Source organism: Prionailurus bengalensis, chromosome B2 (assembly GCF_016509475.1).
Source record: "Prionailurus bengalensis isolate Pbe53 chromosome B2, Fcat_Pben_1.1_paternal_pri, whole genome shotgun sequence".
Taxonomy (NCBI): domain Eukaryota; kingdom Metazoa; phylum Chordata; class Mammalia; order Carnivora; family Felidae; genus Prionailurus; species Prionailurus bengalensis.
This window is the reverse complement of record NC_057349.1, coordinates 144265623-144290853: the sequence shown is the minus strand read 5'-3', so window position 1 is coordinate 144290853 and position 25231 is coordinate 144265623. Positions and strand designations below refer to the sequence as shown.

The window sequence follows — 25231 nt, the reverse complement described above, 5'->3', positions numbered from 1 at the left end:
GGTGACATTAGAAGCCCTCTGACACAGCTTCCTGCCCAGGGCTGGAGCCCCAGAGCAATGCCCCCAGAGGATCCTTATTCAGCCTCTGCTTGAAAACTGTTCTCGCTCTTACTCTGTCATCAAGCAAGCGACTTCACTGCAGAACCCAAAGCTCGTCTTCAAGAGACTTCTCATTGACCCGGAATTTACCTTCCTGGCATGTTTACCCAGGGTTCCTAATTCTGCACTGAGAGCTTCAAAAAATTAATTTCTATTCTACCGGGCAGCTCTGTACCTATCTGGATATGCCTCCGAGGATCCATCCAGACGTTCCACTGGGAGGCTAGCCATTTCTGGTTCCTGTCTTCTCCGACGTGGCTCCCAGGTCCTCCTTGACCCTTCAGCTCGCTTGACACCTGGCTCGGCCGACTCTGCTTCTGGGGGTGTGAGCGACTGGGCTGAACCTGTGCGTCAAATGTGGTCTAGGAAAATCATGCTACGGCATCACGGCAGAAAGGATGCTCACCGTGAGCTGTGGATTGGCCGCCGCCGAGCACCACATTTCTGTTCCTGATGTCGAGCCTTAACTGAGGAATTGGACTTGATTCCTCTCTCCATGGCACTCCCACAAACATCCATCCCGAGTTCCTTTTGGGCCCTCTCAGAGCAACTTTCTCCCCCAGGGTGAGGCCCCGACATGGGGCCTTCCGGACTCTGTGCCAGAACTCCCACCAGGGCGGTCCTTCAACCTCCTTCCTGCCAGTCCCTCTTCCTCCCATCGACCCTGAACCAGCTACTCCAAGAATACTCTCCAAACACAGATCCAGGTGGCTACAGTCCTGCTGCAGGAGGTACAGGGTCGCCCACCCCTTGTCCTGCCAGATCCAGCAATCTGGCTTTTAACCTCTGCTACCGTCTTATCTCGAACTCTTACCTCCTTCCTTTGAGAAATCAGCTCTCAGAACAATGTACGTAAAATACTTGGTTTCCCCCGTGAGGGAACTGCATTCTGCTGTCCCCATACCCGGCAGATCTCAGCACTCGCAAAGCCCAGCTGACCTGCCTCTCCTCCCTCTAGCACAGGGCTGCCTGGGCATCCGGTTGACCACCGGGGACTCTGAAGAGGATGCCCCAAAAGTCTCCTGCACAAGGCTGAACACAAGTCAGCGTGTGAGGGAGGAAAAACCCACGTAGCCTCTGCAAAATTTAAAAAAATTCTTTTCTTGGGAGAGAACTTTGAAGACGGCTTGTCTCAGCAACTTTCAAACATGCAATACAGTTCTATTAACTGTAGTCACCGCGCCATATGTCGCATTCTCAGGGCTTCTAATTCTTTTGTAACTGGAAGTTTGTGCCTTCTGACCCCCTGCCCCCATGTTATCCACTTCCTCCGCCAGCAACCACCCATCTGTGCTCTGTATCTATGAGCTCGGTCTGTTTGTTTGTTTTGGAGTCTACACATAAGTGAGATCATGTGGTGTTTGTCTTTCTCTGACTTATTTCACTTAGCGTAATACCCTCTAGGCCCACCCATGTTGTCAGATGGCAAGACTTCATTCTTATTTATGGCTGAAAACTATTTCATTGTGTAATATACACCACATCTTCTTCAGCCATTCATTCATCCATCCCCGGGCACTTAGGGTGTTTCCATGACTTGCTGAAGTAAACACAGGAGTGCATATACCTTTTTGAATTGGTATTTTTGTTTCCTTCTAATAAATACCCAGCAGTGGAATGGCTAGACCATGTTGTGCTTTCTATTTTTAATTTTTTGAGGAACTCCACACTCTTTTCCATAGTGGCTGCTCCAGTTTATGCTCCTACCAACAGTGCATAAGGGTTTCCCTTTCTCCACACCCTTGTCAGAGTTTATTGCTTGTCTTTTTGAGACTAGCCATCCTAACAGATGTGAAGTGATATCCCCTCGTGGTTTTGATTTCTATTTCCCTGGTGATTAGTGACGTTGAGCATCTTTTCATGTACCTGTTGGCCATTTGTATGTCTTCTCTGGAAAAAAATGTCTATTAGGATCCTCTGCCCATTTTCCAAATCAGATTTTTTGGTTTTTTGCTACTGAGTTGTATGAGTTCTTTATATATTTGGGGTATGAACCTCGTAACCTGGCACATGATTTGCAAATGCTTTCTCCCATTCAGTAGGCTGCTTTCTGTTTTTGTCGATTTCCTTTGCTGTGCCGCCCCTGCACAGTTTTATTTCCTTTGTAGATCCACCCCAACCTCACTTGCAGACACTTGACTATGACCACTGCGGGAAGAAGGTTCAGTAAGACCTCCACCCATCCCCCACTGAACAGCTCTGATAACACTTATGCTATTTCCTAGGTGCATCCCTGAGTCTCCAAGGTGGCTGATCTCCCAGAACAAAAATGCTAAAGCCATGAGCATCATTAAGCACATCGCAAAGAAAAATGGAAAACCTCTGCCAACCTCCCTTCAGGTGAGCCAGCGGCTGAACTATCAAATGATGGAACGGTGACGAAGGAGAATCTGGTAAAGCCGTGTGTTCTCAATGGGGAGTCATAGAAGAGGCCCACCATGTGCAACAGGATGTTTCCGTTGTACTCGGATTCATGGTCCCCAGTAATATATTGGATTCTAAATAGATCCAAAGCATAAAAGGAAAAGGAAACTGAAAATCACTGAAAGGCAAATGAGGAGTTTCTATCATGTGCCACCCAAGGCTGTGTGGGCCACTTGTACCCAACTACCCAATGTCTTCCTTACCAGATCGGGGAGGGGGGAGGGGCTCACAGAGGCAAGAGTCTTCAAACACAAATAATTTCTTAGAATTTTAAACATTTTGGATAGAAAATGTCCCAAAACATCGTGAGCTCTCTCCTGCCTTGTGGAAAAAAACAAAACAAAACAAAACAAGTGGCTGGGGTGCGCATTTTCTCTGCATTTTGTGTTTTGCCTCTAGGAGACCTCATCACCTTTAACTTAAGCCTTTCTACCTGGTGGGACAGAACAGAGAAAATCAAGCTGATTGGAAAACTCTGTCAAAATAAGAGTAATTCATCTCTGTGTGAGGATCTAAGATAGGTTCCCTGTAAGCATTTGCGATTTATATGACTTTAGACTTGAGCATTTGGGGACTCAGAGGCTTTTTTTTTTTTTAAGTTTCTTTATGTATTATTTTGAGAGTGTGTGAGGGAGGGGCAGAGAGAGAGGGAGAGAGAGAATCACAAGCAGGTTCCGTGCTGTCTCACAGAACCTGTCATGGGGCTCAAACTCATGAACCATGAGACCGTGACCTCAGCCAAAATCAAGAGTCAGATGCTTAACTGATTGAGTCACCTGGGCGCCCCTGAGAGCCCTTTTTTTTTTCACTTCTTCTCTGGTTTCTGGTGGTTGGGTAGACAGTCTTTTCTACTGATGACCAGCCAAGCACTGATTAAGTTTTAGGCCATTTCAGAAATTGGTCAGGGATTAAAGCACATGAGTCACTCTGGCCAAAGTTCAGAAAGAATGGAAAGAGCAGTAAGTCCGCTGGAAGTTCTTCCTCTTGTCCTCGGGCTTTTAGCAGCCGTCCAGTGTTGCTTCGGGAAGGAGTGGTTTTTGAGAACATTCTGCTTCCTGAGCCCTGGAGATTGGGTCTCAACTCCACCACCTACTATTTTCTTCTAGAGCAGAGCTTCTGGAGCGTTAATACTTGTGCACAGGGTGCACCTGGGACCCTGTGGAAATGCAGATTCCGATTCAGTCTGTCTGGATGGGGGCCCAGGTCTTTCATTCTAACAAGCTCTAGGCGATAAAGAGCTGCTCCCAGTGCAAGGGTCCCAGAGCAGAGCTTCCTGACTGCGGGGTCCCAGCCGGTCCTGCAGAGAGGGCGCCCCGTGCCCTCAGCCCACAGGGCCTCTGAGCCAGGCCTCCTCCTGCCCCCCTGTGCTTTAACCACACAAAGCTGTTCCTACGACTTCTATTCCTAGAGCCTCAGACCTGATGAGGAAGCTGACGAGAAGCTGAATCCTTCATTTCTTGATTTGGTCAGAACCCTCAGATCAGGAAACACACTTTGATCCTGATGTACAACTGGTAAGGAATGTTTTTCACTTCAAAACCTCTCCACATTTTTTTTTAATTTTTTTTCAACGTTTTTATTTACTTTTGGGACAGAGAGAGACAGAGCATGAACGGGGGAGGGGCAGAGAGAGAGGGAGACACAGAATTGGAAACAGGCTCCAGGCTCCGAGCCGTCAGCCCAGAGCCCGACGCGGGGCTCGAACTCACGGACCGCGAGATCGTGACCTGGCTGAAGTCGGACGCTTAACCGACTGCGCCACCCAGGCGCCCCTCTCCACATTTTTTTTAAATCCCCATCATCCACATTAAGGGAGGGACCAAGAGCACCGTTCCATAGCCTAGTTCCAGTATCGGTATTGACCGTGGATGGTGAGGGGACTCACTTATTGCAGGTTTTCCTGATATCATTTTGGGGGGGGGGGGGCAGATGTTGAAATCGGCTTACAGTCCCAAAGCATAGATAAGCACATTCTCGACTTTGGCATTGGCAAAGGAGGTTATAAAATACCAAGCCGAGACTCCCCACACTGCCCCCCTGAAAATACTGATTTAACTGGTTGAGGGAAGGTCCAAGGCACCGATATTTTAACATTCTCCAGATGATTCCGGTATTTAGCCAAAATGGACAACTCCTGGTCCTATATTTATGATGAGTGTAGATCTCTCCTTATTGTACAGGGCTAGCAAGGGAAGGGTCTTTTCCTTTTCTTGTCTATTGGAGAAAAAAATAAACTTACGAATGAGAACAAGCCACAAAGAGCAATCCACTAACTCCACAATCCGTGGCTGAAGCGTGATTGTTTTCACTGTCTGCAGGCTTCTCTTGGAGCCCTGAGCCTTGGTCCTCTTGGAGCCTTCCTTGGTCCAGTGAACTTTCCTTTCAGTGTGCATTGGACTGACACCGGCCAAACGGAGATTTGTAACCACTGGCAGAGGCAAGGCTCACCAGGAATTAATCTGCCACCCTTTGCAGTACTGCGCGTAACACGAAGCAGTGAAATGTGGCTTCGTTAGCCTTCTTGCCTTTTCCGAATAATTGTGGCTCTTGCCAGGGGTCTTCTAGTTTCCATTACAGATAACAAACACTTCCAGTCGACAAAACAAAGCAAAAAAAAAACCATCGTCACAACGCTATCTGGATGGTGTCAGAAGAGAAATCCTCAAGAAGTGAGGCCGTACCCATTTGGGAATTTGGTACCCATTCGGGTCTCTGGTCTCCTAAAATTTGAATTAAGTAGCCAAGCCTTTTGATCCCGATTCCATCAGAAAACCACAAAGAGATAATAATTAACAGCCACTAATAAACGGATACAGTTTTACCAAATAAATCACTCTAGAAAGAAATTTCTTCTTGCCTTTCAGTTTGGCCAGGGAATGTTATCTTAATTTCTTCTGCTTTCCTGGTTCTGGGCTCACAACCAGCCACCACAGTGGGTCAGATGATGCAAAAGCAGTGGAAGAGAGGGAATAGCACTAAGATGACCCAGAAAGGTGACCCACAATCCACTCTCATTTCCAGAAGCTGCTCCTTCTTGATGATTTGCTTTTGGTGCTTGGCTTGACCTGAGCTCTCCTCTCTGCTCAGGTTCACGAGCTCTGTTCTCTACCAGGGCCTCATCATGCACATGGGCCTTGCAGGGAGCAATTTCTACTTGGATTTCTTCTACTCTGCCCTGGTGGAGTTTCCAGCTGCCCTCCTCATCATCCTCACCATTGACCGTTTAGGTCGCCGCTATCCATGGGCTGCATCAAATATGGTGGCAGGGGTAGCCTGCCTAGCCTCGGTTTTTATCCCTGATGGTAAGTGTCAGGCCAAGCTGGGGTCTTGTCTTCTAAGGCCCTGAGAAGAGGGAGGTCATAGGCCTCTGAGAGTAGGACTATGTAATTTGTCATCCAAATCAATTTGGAAAGAGTGAACACAGTATCTGGGACCTCCCTGAGCAAACCCTATAGCCACCCTGTCTTTAAGAACAATTGTACCCAAAGGTTGCCTGACATAATACAATCACACTTGATTGTTCTCTAATGTACTAGAACAAGAAAGGCTAAGGGGACTCATGCTACAGACCATTGGCCTGGCCCAGAAAAGAAAGCATGGGCTTTGCAGGGGTAGAGCAGGCCCAGGGTTAAAGTCTTATTTTAGTGTTTCCCAGACACTATCCAGACAACTCCCTTGGCCTCCCTGCATCATTCTGCAGAACAAATAAGGAAGTTTAGGTAAATGCAACAAATGAACACTTATTCAGTTCCTTTCCTTCTTTTTAAAATGCGTTCTCAACGAAGGAGAGTTAGAACCTATACGATAGAATCCTCTTAGCAACTAGGAGCTTTGTTTGCATCCTTCAGTTATTAGCAATTACTTAAAATAGTTCCATATGTTACTGTTCCTTGTGGGCGACCTCTATAGACTAGAGTTGGCCCAGCTTTGAAAACTGGTATAATTCTGTCATCATTAATGACTGGGGTCTAAAGAGACTGTTAGAACTGTGTCCAAGTTAAAACTAACAGATGTGGGGAACCTTGCTCAAGACTTGGGAGTCTATAGAAGAAGCATTTTGCGTTCTCAATCCATTCTGGAATGTGGACTTTCCCTTTGCATGTCTCTGGAGCACTGTTTGCAGACCAGGGTTTGGAGACCATTACCCAGTGCTGTGTGTGTAACTGGTGTGTGTTCTCCCCTCAGATCTGCAGTGGCTAAGAGTTACAGTCGCGTGCTTGGGTAGGATGGGGGTTACGATGGCTTACGAAATGGTTTGCCTGGTCAACGCGGAACTGTACCCCACATTCATCAGGTTAGCACGCTTTCCTCAACGTGAAGAGGGTGGTCGGGACATTTGGTTGTTGGCTAGAACTACCACAAGTGCCAGTGGAGGACACCTTTTCAGAGGACGCCTTCCTTTCCAAAACACGGGTAAGAGAAGATTAGAACATGTGAAGGCAGTAACGAGGCCACATCTCACACTTACGGCTAGGGTGAAATACAGCGTATTGACTGCAAGAGAGCAATGACCAAATGGCCCTGGGAGAGCGTGGTCAGAAACAGCACACACAGGACCACAGAACAGCGTAGAGAAGACAGGTGATAAGAGTAAAATCACCCCCCACCCCATTAAAAATCTTCAAAAAAGCTAACATGAAATAAGCACAACAGAATAGGGATGGAACTGTGTATCACACCATTTGTGTGTGTTGAAAATAATGTGAACCTTCTGGTTTTTTTCCAGTTCACAGACATTTTAGTGATGTAGGGAAGTATTTATGTGGAGGCGGTGGGGGATAACTACCATCCGGCGAGAAGCTAAAAGTTCAATCCGTTTCCTGCATTTCAGGAATCTCGGTGTCCTTGTCTGCTCCTCCATGTGCGACATCGGTGGCATTATCACACCGTTCCTGGTCTACCGGCTCACCAACGTCTGGCATGAGCTCCCACTGCTGGTTTTCGGTAAGAGATCCTCAGACACGTCTTTGAATGAAACCCTATTTTCCTAGCATCCGCCATTTTTCTATCTCAAAACAGGTATCATGCCTACCAGCAACTACTAAATACAGCTAGTAATTAGAACTACTCTTAGCGTTAGTAAGACTAGTATTGGTAATACTATTAGTAGCTACTAAGACCCAGGAATGGGAGCCCACTGGGACTCACGGCCTTTGTGGTACAAAGTTCAAGAGGGAGTAAGATGGAAAGACATTTGCCTGAAGAAAACCCCTAACTCTCCTCACCGATTTCCACCCCTCCTTGGGTCTCTTTGTCAAAGAGCTCACTCTGCCTCCTCTATGGCCAGACGTGAGAAGATACACAACTCTTCGCTACATTACTTCAAAGAAAGGCAGTTATGGTTTTGCAAAGAGCGTTTTCAAAATCCAGGGGAAACAAAGACCACCATTAAGGAAATGCGTTGGCTTAACAGTACACGTGTGCTGGTGTCGGGCACCCCTTCCTCGGATTCCTTGGGCAGTTAGAGTTAAGGAGGATTGGCTCAGTGCTTCCTTCCAACACTGAAGGAATGCACCAGTGCTGAGCCCTCCCCTCCCCGACCAGCCTGCAGCCTGGAAAGTGACAGAGACAAATCTAATTATCAGCAATTCGCACACAGAGGCCAGTGTTGAAGGTCTGCAGGCTATCAAAGGGCTCTGGGAATCCTGGGCACTTCCGTTCACTCATGGCCATTGCCCTTCCCCGCAGCTGGGGACTGTGAGACCGACCCTGTCCTGGGCACCACGCAGAGAGGTGTCCAGATTCACGCACACAGCATTCACCTTCTCACGTTAGCCAGGAGGCCTCAAGGCACTCATTTTCATCTTCTTTTAGATCCATTGGGAACCACTTTTAATCGGACAAAAAACGTAACATTTTCCCCCATGGGCCTCCAACACTCACTTAACTGGAGGGAGGGAGGACAAGACCCTCTGCACATTGGACGAACACCCAAATGGCTTTTCCCCTAATGCTGCGCATTGTTGCACACAAACATCTCCGCTCCTTCCTCTTCTCAAGGGATTCGGGAAGGGGAGGGGGGGTTTTCCACTGCTGTGCATCTGCCAGCAAATGCTCCACGCCGCCAATAGAACTCCCCCTCGGAATAGACCCAAAGAAGTCTTCTATGTTGCAACGTAATAACAGCAAGATGGCCAAAGTTGCGAGAACACGAGCTCTTTACCCTGAGATAAGCATGATTTGGCCACAGAGTGGCTGGTACCACTTACCTATGGGGCCTACATGCCCCAGGCGCCTTCCTCTCCCCACACCAGTTGAGGGATCCGCACGGAGCCTACTTTCCAACTTGGAGGAGTCCCACAAGCCCCTGTGGACTCCTTCCTTCCAGGGAGGAAGGTGGAACCGCCTCAATCTCGGCCCCTCCCTTAGTTGGGCAGTGAGTGATCATGGGTCAGCGAGACATTTGTGGGTCAAGAACAGAGACTTCATTTACCAGAGCAACGTAAGGTCCAGACCTAGAGGAGCCTCTGTTAACCCTCCCTCAGGATTCACCTTCCCCTTGAAAAGATAAAGGATCTTAGCTGCATTTCACCGTTTCAAATAAATTCGAAGACAACTCCCATTTTTATTGGGAAGCGAAACTAACACTTTGACATTTTTATTCCTTTGCGTTTCTTTTGCCCACATTAATGGTGTGCCAACTGTGGTCTTGAAATCGCCGGAAGCGGTTCTCCAGAAGCCTGAAAATCAACACATCCAATGCTGAGAAAACCCCAATTGGAAGAGGACTGAAAAAAAACTGACTTAAGAAATAACTCGGTTCAGGGCGCCTGGGTGGCTCAGTCGGTTAAGCACACAACTCTTGATTTCAGCTCAGGTCATGAGCTCATGGTTTGTGAGTTCGATCCCCACACCGGGCTCTGTGCTGGCAGTTTAGAGCCTGCTTGAGATTTTCTCTCACTCCCTCTCTCTCTCATTCCCCCCTCTCAAAAATAAATTAAAAAAAAATTTTTTTTAAAAAGCAACAATCTGGTTCATTAAGCCTATCTTTGCAAATATAAAATGCTAAAGGGATGACAATTTGAGCCATCTATTATATTCTCTACATAATTCACTTACTTCAGAGGATCAAAGCCCACGGAATATGTTTATTGTTTGCACGAGTTACAACCAAGTGAATCGTTGGTGGTTTGGTGAGACTCTGAGGGGAGAGCTACCTCGTTCATGCGCTGTGGCGGGCACGGCCACTTAACAGGCAGGAAGCCACTTGAGTCACACAACAAGCATGTGATGTGGAGATGTCACCCCACTTCATGGCTGAGGTTTAGAACAGAATTTCCCAGGGCTCTGAGACCAGTGAGTGGAGGCTCCGAAGTGGAGCCCAGGGACCCGGAGCTTCGGCCGGCGTCCTGAACTGTGGTGGCCTCTACTCTTGCCATTTTGCAAAGATGTCAAAACGGAGTCCAGTGTGCCCTTCTTTTGAAACTCCAAACCAGCGAAGAACCCCCACCTACTTCCTGTATTCTACCATAGCAAAGCATAAAATGTGACCTTAGAATCCCAAAATGTTAGCGGGGATTTAAGGAAGCATAAACACCCTAATGTTTACGATTACCCCCTAGCGTGTGCAAAAAATTAGAGCTGGAGACAAGGGAAAAAGGAACAAGAAAAAGACTCTATCAACCCCCGAATTAAAACTAAAAGCATAGGCCTGGCTATACTTTTTCATACTGCGATGCAGTAATACATGGTTCATTACCTCTGTTTGCTCACAGTGGTCCAAGTTTCTGACTCATTTTCATTGCTAAGTGCTTTATGTTGGCAGGGTTATGTTCTTCCTTTCCTCGGAGTTGATTTTTTTTTTCAGAGTTATTTTCTAACTCCCATGTATCTTAATATCGTGGCAATGTTCTCTAGCCTAGAATAACCTTGACTCAAAATGTTAAGTATTTCATCTCCCTATAAGGAATTGCAATCCAACGGAGTTTGGAATCAGCAAAATATTTATAGGACAGTCAGAGAGAGCAAAGAAACCCGTAACTATAGAAAATCACACACAAACGTTTTTTTGAAGAAATTAGTGGAGTTCTAATTATAAAACTTGAATGTTTGGGGCCCCTGAGGAGTTTAGTTGGTTGAACATCTGACTCTTGATTTCAGCTCAGGTCATGATCTCACGGTTCGTGGGATCGAGCCCCACGTCAGGCTCCGGGCCAACAGCAAAAACAACCAACCTGCGCATTTTAGTTCTTAATGTGATTTGCATCTGTTTGACCTTCAGCTGTGATTGGCTTGGTTGCTGGGGTACTGGTGTTGCTGCTTCCGGAGACCAAAGGGAAGGCTTTGCCTGAGACTATAGATGAAGCCGAGAACATGCAGAGGTAAGGAAGGAGCTGAAATTCCTCTGTGCGTGCGTGTCTGGGCCAGTTCTGAGGCCAGGTGGAAAAAAAAGAGGAGGTTGAATTTGTAGCTCATGCCGTACGTTGAGATCGAGTCACACGAAATCAAAGACTGAAGAGTAAAAACAAAACAAAGCAAAGCAAAACAAAACAAAACACAAAGAAACGGTACAATAACGAACACACACCAGGAGATACCCTGATACTTTCAGAATGGGGAAGGTCTCTGTAAGTAGGGCAAAAAATCCAGATCCCTTTGAAAAGAAGATCAGTAAGTGTGCCTCTCTGAATTGAAAAACCAACATCATCTAAAAAATAATAATAACAAATGTGGAGAAAATATTTACTCCTCGACAAGGGGCTGGTTTTCCCACTATATAAAGGGCTCTGACAAATCCATTAGAGGAACCACCCAAAAGGAAAAAATGGGCTAAGGACTTGAATAGGTAGTTCATGGAAAAGAAAAGAAAAACAGCTCTTAAAGGTATGAAAATATGCTCAGATCTCCCATAGTAAGACAGGTATAAAGGAACCCCACACGACTCACAGCTGAGGTTGTCGAAGATTAAACTGCTCGTTAACTATCATGTTGGGAAGGACCGTGGGGAAACGGCGCCCTGTGTTGTCAGTGGGAGTAGAAACCTGAACTCTCTGTGATGGCAATAGTATCAAAAATGTGCATTTCTTTTTACCCGGAAATTTCCACCCTTCTAGGAGCATATATGTACAAGATTAGGGGGGCACAGGATTACTATTTAAGACCGTGTTTTATGTAAGAAAATTTTGGAGACAGCCTAAATGCCCACTGATTATATAAATTATGGTAGGTCATTCGATAAAATACTCTGCAGCCATTAAAAAGAACGAGGCAGGGGCACCTGGATGGCTCAGTCGTTAAGGTGTCTGACTTCGGCTCAGGTCATGAACTCACAGCTCATGAGTTCAAGCCCCGCGTCAGGCTCTGTGCTGACACCTCGGAGCCTGGAGCCTGCTTCGGATTCTGTGTCTCCCTCTCTCTCTGCCTCTCCCCCTCTCATGCTCTGTCTCTCTCTCTCTCTCTTTCAAAAATAAATACACATTTTAAAAAAAGAATGAATAAATACATACCCGTGTTAAATATCTATATACATATACATATATATGTGTATTTACTGTATCTCTGAAAGAAGATGGAAAAGCTGTAACATTGGCCATCTGTGGAATTGGTGGGTGGAGAACATAGGTGGGAGAGATTTTCTTTTTTTTTTTTTAAGTTTTTATGTACCCATTCTGAGAGAGAGAGAGAGAGAGAGTGAGCAGAGGGTAGGAACAGAGAGGGGAGAGAGAGAATCCCAAGCAGGCTCCACACGGTCAACACAGCCTGACACGGGGCTCGAACTCACGAACCACGAGATGATGACCTGAGCTGAAATCAAGAATTGAGCACTTAACCAACTGAGCCACCCAGGAGCCCCGGGAGGGATTTTCAACGCATACCTTTTTGTACATTCTGAATTTTGAACCATATGAACCTACTCAAAAAGTAAACTTAAGAAAATCTAATAAAGACGGGTGCCTGGGTGGCTCCGTTGGTTAAGCATCTGACTCTTGATTTTGGCTCAGGTCACGATCTCACGGTTCGTGAGTTCAAGCCCCACATCGGGTTCTGTGCCGACAGCACGGAGCCTGCTTGGGCTTCTGCCTCCCTCTCTCTCTCTCTGCCCCTCCCCTACTCGCTCTCTATCTCTCTCAAGAAAAATAAATAAACTTAAAAAAAAAGCAAATCTAATAAAGATAAACATAGGACACACTCCCCACAGGTTTGTTTGTGCAGTGTGCTTAGATGTTCTTACGCATTTTATTTGTAGTACAGTTTTGGCCCGCTGATGCCGAGGACTGAACAGAATTTTACCCATTCTCCAGGATGTTCCCTTTTAACACGTTCAGTACTTACGCAGATGTTGCTGCAGAAGAAATCACCGTGGTCGGAGGCTCTCCCTCGAGCTTGAAGGCCAGCATTAGAAGAGGCCCTTGAATTCAGCAGACGTCACACACTGGCAGCCAACAGGACACTAGGGTCTCGAGCGCTTTGCTTGGCCCACGTGGGTATTTTTTAAGTGGGAAAGTCCACATAAAGTGGATTCCCAGGATCTGTTAAAGCAAACAAATTCAGAGGATTTGGTAACACGGAGCAGGCGTTTCCTCTTGTCGATGATTCGTCGGAGCTGAGAGGCAGCTCGGCATTTTGAAGGGCACGCCCGCTGGTGTAGGCCGCGGTGCCACCAGGCCCGACTGTCTTGTGCCCGCTACATGTGTATCTTCTGCCCGGTACCTGCAGACATTTGAGTCGAGGTCCCTGATCTAGACCAACTGTCCCCTCTGTACCCCCGTCTCAGGGAAGCTTCCCATGCACACGACTGTCCCCTTGAAGACATCTGTCGTCTTGAAGACAGATCGTGCCCCATTGACTGCCACAGCCCTAGAGCTTAGCACGGTGCCTGGCACACACACAGAGCGGGTTCCCCGCCAAATAGCTGTGGGACCCATGCTGAGTTCCTTCTAGAGCATCTCCGACTGTGGTTTCTCCAGGCTCTCCCAGCCAGCTCCAGAGGTGGGAAGGATATGTGGTGGGGGAGGACAGGGGCTGTGGAGTCTGATAGGCGAGGTCTTGACATTTCCTACCGTGTGGCCTTAACTCTTCTAAGCCTCAGTGTCTTCGTCTGTAAATGGGGACAGCAGTTTCTACTCATTGGATTTTTGTGACGAGGTACATGCTTGTAAAGAGGCGGGCCCTTTGTGGATGCCCAATAACCACCGATATTGTTCACAGAAGTTTTCATGGCTCTTCTATAAAATAGGTAAATATGTACCTAGATCACTGACTGGGGATCAAATTTTAAAATCTATTCGGAACGGTGTTGAGACAGGGAAGTTCAGCCCAGGGACGTACACATCCCCATCCCCTCGCAGGAGGCTTTCGTTTTCGTCAGGCTGGTTCGTCAGGCTAAAGGGGGATCGCGGAGATCATTCCTGCTGTGGCTTTACGCGCCTTCTCTTCCCGTGACCCACAAATACGTCTGCGAAGGTTTGCGCTTTTCTGCTGTCTGTATTACATCCTCCGGCTCACCTTTCGAAGAAGGAAGGCAGACCTGTGTGAGGCTTGAGGGCTGCACAAGGGAGTGAGGACGTGGACGCCGAGGCAGGGCTGGACAAAGGGCCCCCCTGTGGGGAAAGACAAGCAGGGGCAGCCCACAGGACGCGTAGATGGCCGGGAGTAGGGGCACCCCACGCTGGCCCTGGGGGGCAGGCAGGCTGCCTCCGTCAGGAGAGCTGACCCAGGTCCGGTGTCCCAGACCCTTCGGGAGAGGCGCACAAACAGGGTAGGGCGGGACTCCCTCCACCCCCGTCGAGTCACTGGGCTCCCGGGGGCCCTGAGCCCATCCTGGTTACAAAGACGGCCCTAGGGATTTCCTAACGTACACCTTATTTCATCCCTGACCCTTGTTTCCTTTCCTGTAAAATTGGGTAACAGTGGCTAACGTTTACTCAGAGCTTTAGCTGGTACTTTCCAAGCCCTTCCCGTGTGTTGCCTCATTTAATCCTGGCACCAACCCTATGGAACAGGTATTATTATTATTATTAGCCCCATTGGACAACTGAAAAAAATGAAGGCAAGACAGATGGAAGGATTCGTCCATGAGGCCAGTAAGTGACAAAGCCAGGCTAGTCCTGGCACCCAGGTCCCAGACGGCCGGGCTCACAAGCGGAAGAATGCAGTGAGGGTCCAGAGCGGGCTGGGGCTCCTCACCAGTCAGTCGGCATAGCTGCTGCTGTACCTGCTGCTGTTGCCGTGGTCACTGTTGTTGCTGTTGTTGTTGCCATGGTTACTCTTGTGGCTGCTGTTGCTGCTGCTGTTGTTGTCTTTGTTGCCGTTGTTACTGCTGTTGCTGTTGTTGCTATGGTTACTGTTGTGGCTCTTGTTGCTGTGGTTACTATTGCTGCCGCTATGGTTGCTGTTCTCGTTACGATTGTTGCTGCTGTGGTTCCTATTGTTGTTGTTAGTATTGTTGCTGCCGCTGTTGCTGCTGTGGTTCCTGTCGTTGCCACTGTTACTGTCATTGCTGCTGTTGTTGCTGTTCTTGCCGTTGTTGCTGTTGCTGTTGCCGTGGTTACTCTTGCTGCTGTTGTTGCTGTTGTTTATATTGCTGATGCTGAGGTTTTCATTGTTACTATTGTTGCTGCTGTGGTTCCTGTTATTGTTGTTGTTACTACTGCTGCTGCTGCGGTTGCTGTCATTGTTACTGTTATTGCTGCCATTGTTGTTAATATTGTTGCTGCTGTGGTTCCTGTTGTTGCCGCTGTTACTATTGATGCTGCTGTCAATGCTGCTATTGTTGCCATTATTACCACTGTTGCTGTTGGTGCTGCTGTGGTTCCTGTTATTGTTGTTGTTACTACTGTTGCTGCTGCTGTTGTTGCCATTGTTACTATCATTGTTGCGGCTGTTGCCATTATTACTGTTGCTGCAGTGGTTCCTGCGGTTACTATTGTTGTTGCTGTGGTTCCTATTATTGTTGTTGCTACTATTGTTGCTGCTGTGATTGTCGCCGTTGTTACTATCATTGCTGCTGTTGTTGCTGTTCTTGCCATTATTACTACTGCTGTTGCCATCGTTACTCTTGCTGCTGCTGTTGTTGCCGTTGTTACTATTGCTGATGTTGTGGTTTTCATTGTTGTTGCTCTTGTTGCTGCTGCGGTTCTTGTTCTTGTTGTTACTACTGCTGCTGCTGCGGTTGCTGTCATTGTTACTGTTATTGCTGCCATTGTTAATATTGTTGCTGCTGTGGTTCCTGTTGTTGTGGCTGTTAGTATTGATGCTGCTGTCAATGCTGCTCTTGTTGCCATTATTACCACTGTTGCTGTTGGTGCTGCTGTGGTTCCTGTTGCTGCTGTTGTCACTGTGGTTCCTATTGTTGTTGCTACTATTGTTGCTTCTGTGGTCGTTGCCATTGTTACTATCGTTGCTGCCGTTCTTGCTGTTCTTGCCATTATTACTACTGCTGTTGCCATAGTTACTCTTGCTGCTGCTGTTGTTGCTGTTGTTACCATTATTGCTCTTGTTGTTGCTGTTGCTGTTAATATTGTTGCTGCCTTTGTTCCTGTCGTTGCCACTGCTACTACTGATGCTGCTGTCACGGCTGTCGTTGCCATTGTTACTACTGTTGCTGTTGTTGCTGCTGTGGTTCCTGTTATTGTTGTTGTTACTACTGTTGCTGCTGCTGTTGTTGCCATTGTTACTACGATTGTTGTTGTTGCCGTTGCTGTTAATATTGTTGCTCCTGTGGTTCCTGTTGTTGCCATTGTTACTATCATCGCTGCTGCTGTTGCCATTATTACTGTTGCTGCAGCGGTTCCTGCGGCTACTATCGTTGTCGCTGTGGTTCCTATTATTGTTGTGGCCACCATTGTTGCCGCTGTGGTTGTTGCTGTTGTTACTATTATTGCTGCTGTGGTTCCTGTTGTTGCCACTGCTACTACTGATGCTGCTGTCACGGCTGCTGTTGTTGCCATTGTTGCTACTGTTACTGTTGTTGCTGCTGTGGTTCTTGTTCTTGTTGTTGTTACAATTGTTGCTGCTGTGGTTCCTGTTGTTGCCATTGTTACTATCGTTGCTGCTGTTCCTGCTGTTCTTGCCATTATTATTATTACTGCTGTTGCCATAGTTACTCTTGCTGCTGTTGTTGCTGTTGTTACTATTGTTGCTGCTGTGGCTCTTATTATTGTTGTTGTTCCTACTGTTGCCGTTGCTGCCATTGTTACTATCATTGCTGCCATTGTTGCCGCTGTCGTTCCTGTCGTTGCCACGGCTGCTACTGATGCTGCTGTCACGGCTGCTGTTGTTGCTGCTGTGCTTCCTGTTGTTGCTGTTGTTGCTATTATTGCTGCTGTGGTTACTATTGCTACCGTGGTGGTTCCTATTGCTGCTGTTGCTATTGTTGCTGCTGTTGCTTTTGCTGTTGCTGTTGTTCCTGTTGTTGCCGTTGTCACTGTTGTCGCTGCTGTTGTTGCCACTGTTGCTAGTGTTGCTGTTGTTGTTGCCGGTGTTCCCGCTCCCGATGGTACTGTTGTTTCTGTTGTTGCTGCCGCTGCTTTTGCCATTACTGTTGTTGGCACAGAGACCCCGGGAGTGCAGCTGACTTCCTTGGGCCCCAACGCCTGGGGTCTGAGAGAACTCCAGCACTGCCAGGGGATTCGGGTGAGCTTCTGCTACCCTCCCTGTCTCAGACTGGCCCAGAAGCTGAGGCAAGACTAGGCATCCCCGAGCAGGGCAAATTCCGCAAGGAGCTGGGGGACCCAGGGGTCGCCCCACTGCAGATTTCAGCCTTACTATCAAAGGGCATGTCTGGGAGCAGCAGAACGAAGAAACCAGCATCTCTACAATGAGTGTCAGCAACATCCTGGTATTCATGAAGATAAGATGACTGAGAAAATGTGCAATTCGAACAAATTTCTAGTTGATTTTTCACTTGTGCAACTGTTGAAAAATAAATGAGCTTTGGTAAAAAGTTTCTAAAATTGTATTTGCAAGAAATGATAGCTGTCTAGATTTTGCAGTAATCATTTTTTACCAATATAAGATTAAATAAGTCATCACCCACATCCTCCATTACATAGAAAAGTGAACACCTAAAATAAGGAACATAGGCCAGTCCCAGAAGAGCATTTTTGGAACCACCCCACCACATTAGTTGTTCACCAAGCCCTGTCAGTTTTCTTTTCAGGAATCACCACTCAGAACACACTGCAAAACTAATCCTGGACAAAACTTACATCAATTTTTTGTCCCATTCATTTACTACCCACTTTATTTTGGTTTATAGTTTCCTTATTATGTCTTTATCTCCTCTCCATTTTCTTTATTACTGCAGACCAAGAAAAAATAAAGAAAAGATGATTTACCTCCAAGTCAAGAAAGTAGACAATCCGCTAAACTAAGAAGAGAGACCACTCTTGCTATGGCCTTGCTGTGATGATACAAGTCCAGACCAGAGATTTCTCCATCCACCACAACGTCCATATAATTCAACCTTACCTCCTTTCGAACCCTACGAACCTAAATCTATAGCCAAATAGAGTTTGTTGTCCAACTTATTAAAATCTACCCAGGGGACAAAACCCTACCAAGCCCCACCAGCTTACTCCATTCCCAGCATTCCTAGGACAATGCTATTGGTGTGCTGGGAATTGTCTTTATCTTATTGTATTTTATTCTTTTCTCCACAATGATATCAAACCAAAACACACAGGAGAATCGTGGGCCAGGGAAACAGAACAGAGAAGATCTGAGAAACTATTAAGTAGAGCAGAGAGCCTGTTTTCTTAAAGAAATGATACATGTAAAGTAATATCAAGTTGTCCAGAATGTATGCCAAGAAATTTAAATTGGCCTTTCAAGTGACATGGGTGACAAAATTTTAAAATACATTATTATCTGGGTTAGATTTTTAAAGGAAACTAAAATAAAGAATCAGAAATACAACATGAGTAATCAGTAAGTCTGCTCCATTTAGACGAGTTGAATACAAACGTGTGCTTTCCACAAAAAAATCTGGAGAAGAGTTTGATAGGGAGCAGTGTTGAATTTGGCCTATTAAACCGATGTGGTAATGTCTCACCCTGATAAAAATTTCTCTAAATTTGTGGTTTAAAAAAATTATATTAATATTTTACCACGGTAATATAGTAAATTAATATTTAGAAGCTAAATACTTCAAGACCTATAATGAAAACAAAAGTTCCTTGCCCCATTCCACCTCTACCAATGCCTCCAGAATAATTTTCAACTATTTCAGCTGTTTCTTTCTCTTGTGATTTATATATATATATCTAAATAACCTGCTTTATATTGATATGTCTTGCCTTTTTAACTTTAAATATTACATTACTGGGGTGCCTGGGTGGCTCAGTCAGTTAAGCATCTGACTTCTGCTCAGGTCATGATCTCATGGTTCATGAGTTTGAGTCCTGCATTGGGCTCTGTGCTAACAGCTCAGAACCTGGAATCTGCTTCGGATTCTGTGTCTTCCTTTCTCTCTCTGCCCCTCCCCTGCTCTCTCTCACTCTCTCACTCTCTCAAAAATAAAATAAAAACAAAAAAATTTTTTAAATAAATATTACATTACCTATTGACTTTCTGGTATAAAATATGAAGATTTAGCTCTCTTCATCTCTGTCCTCAATCCAACACACAGTTTTTCTCTTCAAACTCTGTGTTATCACATTTTTATTCAATAAATAGTTAACATTTGCCTAATTTGGGCTGTGTAACTATTACTAACAGCTGAGCCACATAGGGTACTATGATCACTCTTCCACTCTTTTCACAGCATTTTGTTCCTGTTGAGCCTTGGTTTTTGTTGCTGTTTTCTATATATTCACCATTAATTCCCCCCCCCCAACTCTTTGATAAAACTATAAATATCTCAGTGCTTTCAAACACAGCTCCTTTTTCCAGAGAGCCTTCCCACCTGGAGCCTGCAGTTCTCCTGGTCCAGTGAGCCTGGCTGCCAGTGAGCCCTACTGCACAGCTGTTGCCCTGGGCTCTCCTTTCCCCACCTCCTGAGCATGTCCAGTGCCTCTGTTTTGTGTACCTCTGTCTGCTAGATCCAAAGTCTTCCTCATCCTTGGTTTTCTCCCTCGTTTTGAAGAAGCACATCTCCCAGTATTGTCCTGAGAAAGAGCACACACGTGTCCTTCTAAATTCTTCTCTGTCACATCAAGAGTTGACACTAACACATGACATGCTCCTGGCCCTGTGCCACCTGGCTTCTTATAAGCCTCTCCCAATGGGTAGCATTGGCCAGATAGGAAGATAAGAGCAAGAGAGAAGCCATTTTCCCCTGTACCATGAAGGAATCTTGGGCAGCTGCAGTAAGAGCTGCTGGCGACCTCAACCAAAGGAATGAGGCTCCTGGTCACTTCTCGATGGCACAGGTGCAGTTTTAATGGCAACAGCAGCAGCAGCAGCAGGAGCAGCAGCAGCAGAAGTGCCTCACTGACTTCCAGCAAGAACAGGATCTCAGGCCCCATCCAGAAGCAATCATTGTTTGCTGGTCTTACGTCAACACCCTTTTCTCTCTAGCATACCTTTCTCCCGTTTGTTCAACAATTTTGTAAACGAGTGCCTGTATTAAATTCCTTCTCTTTGAAATACGTGCAGCGGTTTCTGTTTTGCTGATTAAACACAAATTAATATTCTACTTGGGACCATGAGTAGACCACACCCAGGACATAGATGCCCAGATAGGAAAATCTGCAATTTGTTAAATGATATGTTTGGGATTAAATGCATCGATGGCACTGTTGTCAGAAAAAAGTGGGATACTGACAGTATCTACTTATGACAGTTGCAAAACAGTTCCTTAAACTTAAGCTGCAACTACCTGAAATGAAGTACCTATTTAAAACAAGACTTTGGGAGGTCAAGGGACTGTTGAATTTGATCACTGCAGTGGAAGCTATAACCACAGTTTCTGGAGTAGAGTTGATTGATTCTGACTCCACTGGAGAAATTACAAAAAGAAAATAAGAACCTTAGGCTTTCAAATATCAAGTTGAGGCATTGTCAGAGAAATTGGGAGCTCCTTATAATGGCCCTAAAAGACATTCTTGAGTTTTGTAGAGGCAAGGCTGATACCACGGACAAGCAAACTCAAAATTTGAGCCTGTGGGTTAAGAGTTACATCCTAGATTGAATTCACAGCCTAGCCATGCCTCTTAAATATAAATTACAGAATGGGTGGGAAAGAGTTGACTCCTGAGAAATAAGATGGAAACTACAACCACTTATAGTTATAGATTCAAATGAATCTGAATACCTGTAACCCCCAAAACCTCTGAACCTCTTTGGCCAAAAGAAGCATCCCCTTTCTCCCTTTTTGGAAAACAAAAACAAAAACAACATACTTTCCCTTGCTTGAAGACTTTTCATGACCTCATCTTACCTTAAAAGGGGATGATAGGACTCCTAAGACAACACCCCCTACTTCCTCATGTTGTACCCAGATATGCCTAGAGGAGATTACAGCATGTCTCAAGGGGAAAAGTAAGAAATTTGTCTGGGAAAGAGCTTACACATGAAAAGAATTTCAAGATTTTGTAACATATCAGCAGAAATCTAGGGATTATTTTAGGAATGAATTGTAATGATGCTAGGCCCAAGAAGATGAAACAGTGTTGGATCAGGTCCAATTTGTGGAGACGGGTGCTCTAATCCAAAATTCCAGATATAATGTGCCAGCTGAAAAACTTGGTATTCTTTCCAGTAGTTTGCAGACCAGAAACATTAGAGAAGATATAAAGGAGTTTTTCCATAATTTGAAATAAGGAGGGCTACTTAGGCAAGAATAAAATCTAAGAGACATAAAATGAAAGATTAATCAATGTGACTATGCAAAACAAGACTAAACTAGTTGAGGCTAGCTGTGTAATACACATACACACACATGCACATGCATATGTGCGCACACACACACACACACACACACATCTGAGTGACAGATCTGGGGAAATATTTGCAATGTATATAAAATTTCCAAAGGGCTAATATCCAAAAGAAACAAAAAGCTACTAAAAATTGATAAGAGGGGGACCTCAGTGGCTTAGTCAGTTAAACGTCTGAGTCTTGATCTCAACTCAGGTCTTGATCTCAGGGTTGTGAGTTCAAGCCCCACGTTGGGCTCCACACTGGATGTGAAGCCTACTTTTTAAAAGTCCAATATGGAAAAGACAGTAAAAGAGAAAAAATAATGGTCTAAGAATACAAATAGTTATTCACACAAGTAACATTAAAATGGTTAATTGGGGCGCCTGGGTGGCGCAGTCGGTTAAGCGTCCGACTTTAGCCAGGTCATGATCTCGTGGTCCGTGAGTTCGAGCCCCGCGTCGGGCTCTGGGCTGATGGCTCAGAGCCTGGAGCCTGTTTCCGTTTCTGTGTCTCCCTCTCTCTCTGCCACTCGCCCGTTCATGCTCTGTCTCTCTCTGTCCCAAAAATAAATAAACATTGAAAAAAAAATTTAAAAAAAAAAAGGTTAATTATGGCACAAAAGCAGACACTCAGATCAACAGAACAGAATAGAGAACCCAGAAATGGACAAACGTATGGCCAACGAATCTTTGACAAAGCAGGAAAGAATATCCAATGGAATAAAAACCGTCTCTTCAGAAAATGGTGCTGGGAAAACTGGACAGCGACATGCAGAAGAATGAACCTGAACCACTACCTTACACCATATACAAAAATAGACTCAAAATGGATGGAAGACCTAGATGTAAGACAGGAAGCCATCAAAATCCTCGAGGAGAAATCAGGCAAAAACCTCTTTGATCTTGCCCACAGCAACTTCTTATTCAACATGTCTCGAGGCAAAGGAAACAAAAATAAAAGTGAACTGTTGGGACCTCATCAAAATAAAAATCTTCTGCACAGAGAAGGAAACAATCAGCAAAACTAAAAGGCAACTGATGGAATGGGAGAAGATATTTGCAAACGACATATCAGATAAAGGGGTAGTATCCAAAATGTATAAAGAACTTATCAAACTCAACATCCAAAAAAAAATAATCCAGTGAAGAAGTGGGCAAAAACCATGAATAGACACTTCTCCAAAGAAGACATCCAGATCGCCAACTGACACATGAAAAAATGCTCTATATCACTCATCACCAGGGAAATACAAATCAAAACCACAATAAGATACCACCTCATACCTATCAGAATGGCAACATTAACAACTCAGGCAACAACAGATGTTGGCAAGGATGCGGAGAAAGAGGATCTCTTTTGCATTGTTGGTGGGAATGCAAACGGGTGCAGCCACTCTGGAAAACAGTATGGAGGTTCCTCAAAAACTAAAAATAGAACTACCCTATGACCCAGCAATTGCACTACTAGGTATTTATCCACGGGATACAGGTGCCCTGTTTCAAAGGGGCACATGCACCCCAATGTTTATAGCAGAACTATCAACAATAGCCAAAGTATGGAAAGAGCCCAAAGGTCCATCGATGGATGAATGGATAAAGAAGATGTGGTATATATATATATATATATATATATACACACACACACACACAATGGAGTATTACTCGGTAATCAAAAAGAATGAAATCTTGCCATTTGCAACTACATGGATGGAACTAGAGGATATTACGCTAAGTGAAATTAGTCAGAGAAAGACAAATATCATATGACTTCACTCATATGAGGACTTTAAGACACAGAACAGATGAACACAAGGGAAGGGAAGCAAAAATGATATAAAAACAGGGAGGGGGACAAAACATAAGAGACTCTTAAATATGGAGGACAAACAGAGGGTTACTGGAGGGGTTGTGGGAGCGGGATGGGCTATTGGGTAAATTATTGTTGCACACTATGCTAACTAACTTGGATATAAATTTAAAAATATATAAATAAATATTAAAAATAAAAATAACTAAATAAAATGGTTAAATCATGAAGAGGAAATGTGCAACCTCATTGTTTTGTTTTGTTTTGCTGAGAGAGAGAGTGAGCAGAGGAGGAACAGAGAGAGTGGGAGAGAGAATATCTCAAGCAGGCTCCGCACTGTCAGAGCAGAGCCTGATGTGGGGCTTGAACTCATGAGTCATGAGATCATGACCTGAGCTGAAATGAAGAGTTGGATGCTTATCCAGCTGAGCCACCCAGGCGCCCCAGCCTCATTGTTAATCAGGGAAATGCAAGTAACAATAAAATATTCTGCACTCTGAGAAATCAATAAAATTAATAAAAATTAATAAAGTTGATATCCAGTGTGGATGTGGGTGTGAAGAAACATACATTGTTGGCAGGAGTATTGATTGGTATATTCTGTAGGAAGGCAATTTGGAAGTGTCCATAAATATCAGAAATGTGTCACAATTTCACCCCTAGCTGTTTTTGAGACACACAAATGTAAACACAGAAGCATCTCAGAGAGACTTGTTTCATCATTTCTCAATGCTGGTGAAAATTGGAAATAACCAGTCTTTAAATATGAGGAATGCTTACATAAACTACGGTATATCTACTCATCAGTTAAAAAGGAGTGACAAAAATTTATAGCTGCTCCATAGGAAGATGCCCACGACAAAGGACAAAGGTGAGTTTTGGAATAATAATGTAGGAATAATGGGATGTACACCTGACTAAAGATCTAGAAGGAGGAAGTCTGGGACTGGGCAGTGCACAAGATTTTAGATTTTTCAGTAATTCTTGCATTTTTATGTTTTCCCATGCATGTGCATGGCATATATTCATGCTATTTTTTAAAATAAATGATTAACTCTGGCAAACGGTTTGGCACTTTCTTAAAAAGTTAAGTATGCAATTACCATATGACTCAGCATTGTACTCCTGGCATTTATCCCAGAGGGAGGAAAATATATGTCCACGCAAAATCTTACACACGATTGTTCATGGCAGCTTTAGATGTAACAGCCAAAAATCTGGAAATAACCAAAATGTTCCTCAAGGAGTGAATGGTTAAATAAGCAGGGGTATATCCACGCCAAGGAATACTACTCAGCAAGAAAAAGGAACAAATTAATGCTACACAACTTGAATGGATCTCAAGGGTATCATGCAGAGTTATAAAAGTCAAATCTCACAAGGCCATTCATGAAAGGAAAAATATCTGTACAGATGGAAGATAGATTAGTGGTTGATTACAGTAGTGGTTACATAAATCTACATGTTATAAAATGTCGGAGAACTATACTTACATATCGTACCAGTGCCATGGTTTTAATATCATACTATAATTATGTAAAATGTAATGATGGGGAGAAACTAGTGAAGGGGACCCAGGGCTTTTCTGTACTACGTTTTGTGACTCTATAGCTATTTCAGCATAAAGTTTTAAAAATAAATCTTTAAAATCACAGTATTTTTTATCTTATAATTTGCAATTTATTTATTTTTTTATGTTTACATATTTATTTTTTGGTTTCAGGAGTAGAATTTAATGATTCACCACTCACCTATAATACCCAGTGCTCATCACAGCAGGTGCCCTCCTTAATCCCCATCACTCATTTAGCCCACCCCCACCCTCCTCCCTCCATCAGCCCTCAGTTTGTTCTCAACAGTTAAGATTCTTTTATGGTTTGCCTCCCTCTCTGTTTTTACCTTATTTGATTTTTTCTTCCCTTCCCCTATGTTCATCTGGTTTGTATCTTAAATTCCACATATGAGTGAAATCCTATGGTATTTGTCTTTCTCTGACTGACTTATTTCGCTTAACACAATACCTTCCAGCTCCATCCATGTCTTTGCAAATGGCAAGATTTCATTCTTTTTGATGGCTGAGTAATATTCCTGTGTGTGT

At 44.7% G+C, this 25231-nt stretch overlaps 1 protein-coding gene across 1 annotated transcript in view; it reads left to right on the top strand.

The window, feature by feature from the left end:
- The window catches only part of LOC122490154 (solute carrier family 22 member 2-like), a 31644-nt gene extending 12893 nt beyond the window's left edge, over window positions 1-18751 (top strand). Inside the window, 8 exon segments of the mRNA XM_043592697.1 lie at window positions 2325-2439; window positions 3932-3992; window positions 3995-4037; window positions 5611-5825; window positions 6709-6817; window positions 7355-7467; window positions 10745-10844; window positions 17771-18751. Of these exon segments, the coding sequence (XP_043448632.1) occupies window positions 2325-2439; window positions 3932-3992; window positions 3995-4037; window positions 5611-5825; window positions 6709-6817; window positions 7355-7467; window positions 10745-10844; window positions 17771-17837 (823 nt within the window). The 3' untranslated portion in view covers window positions 17838-18751.
- Window positions 18752-25231: the final 6480 nt, after the last annotated feature.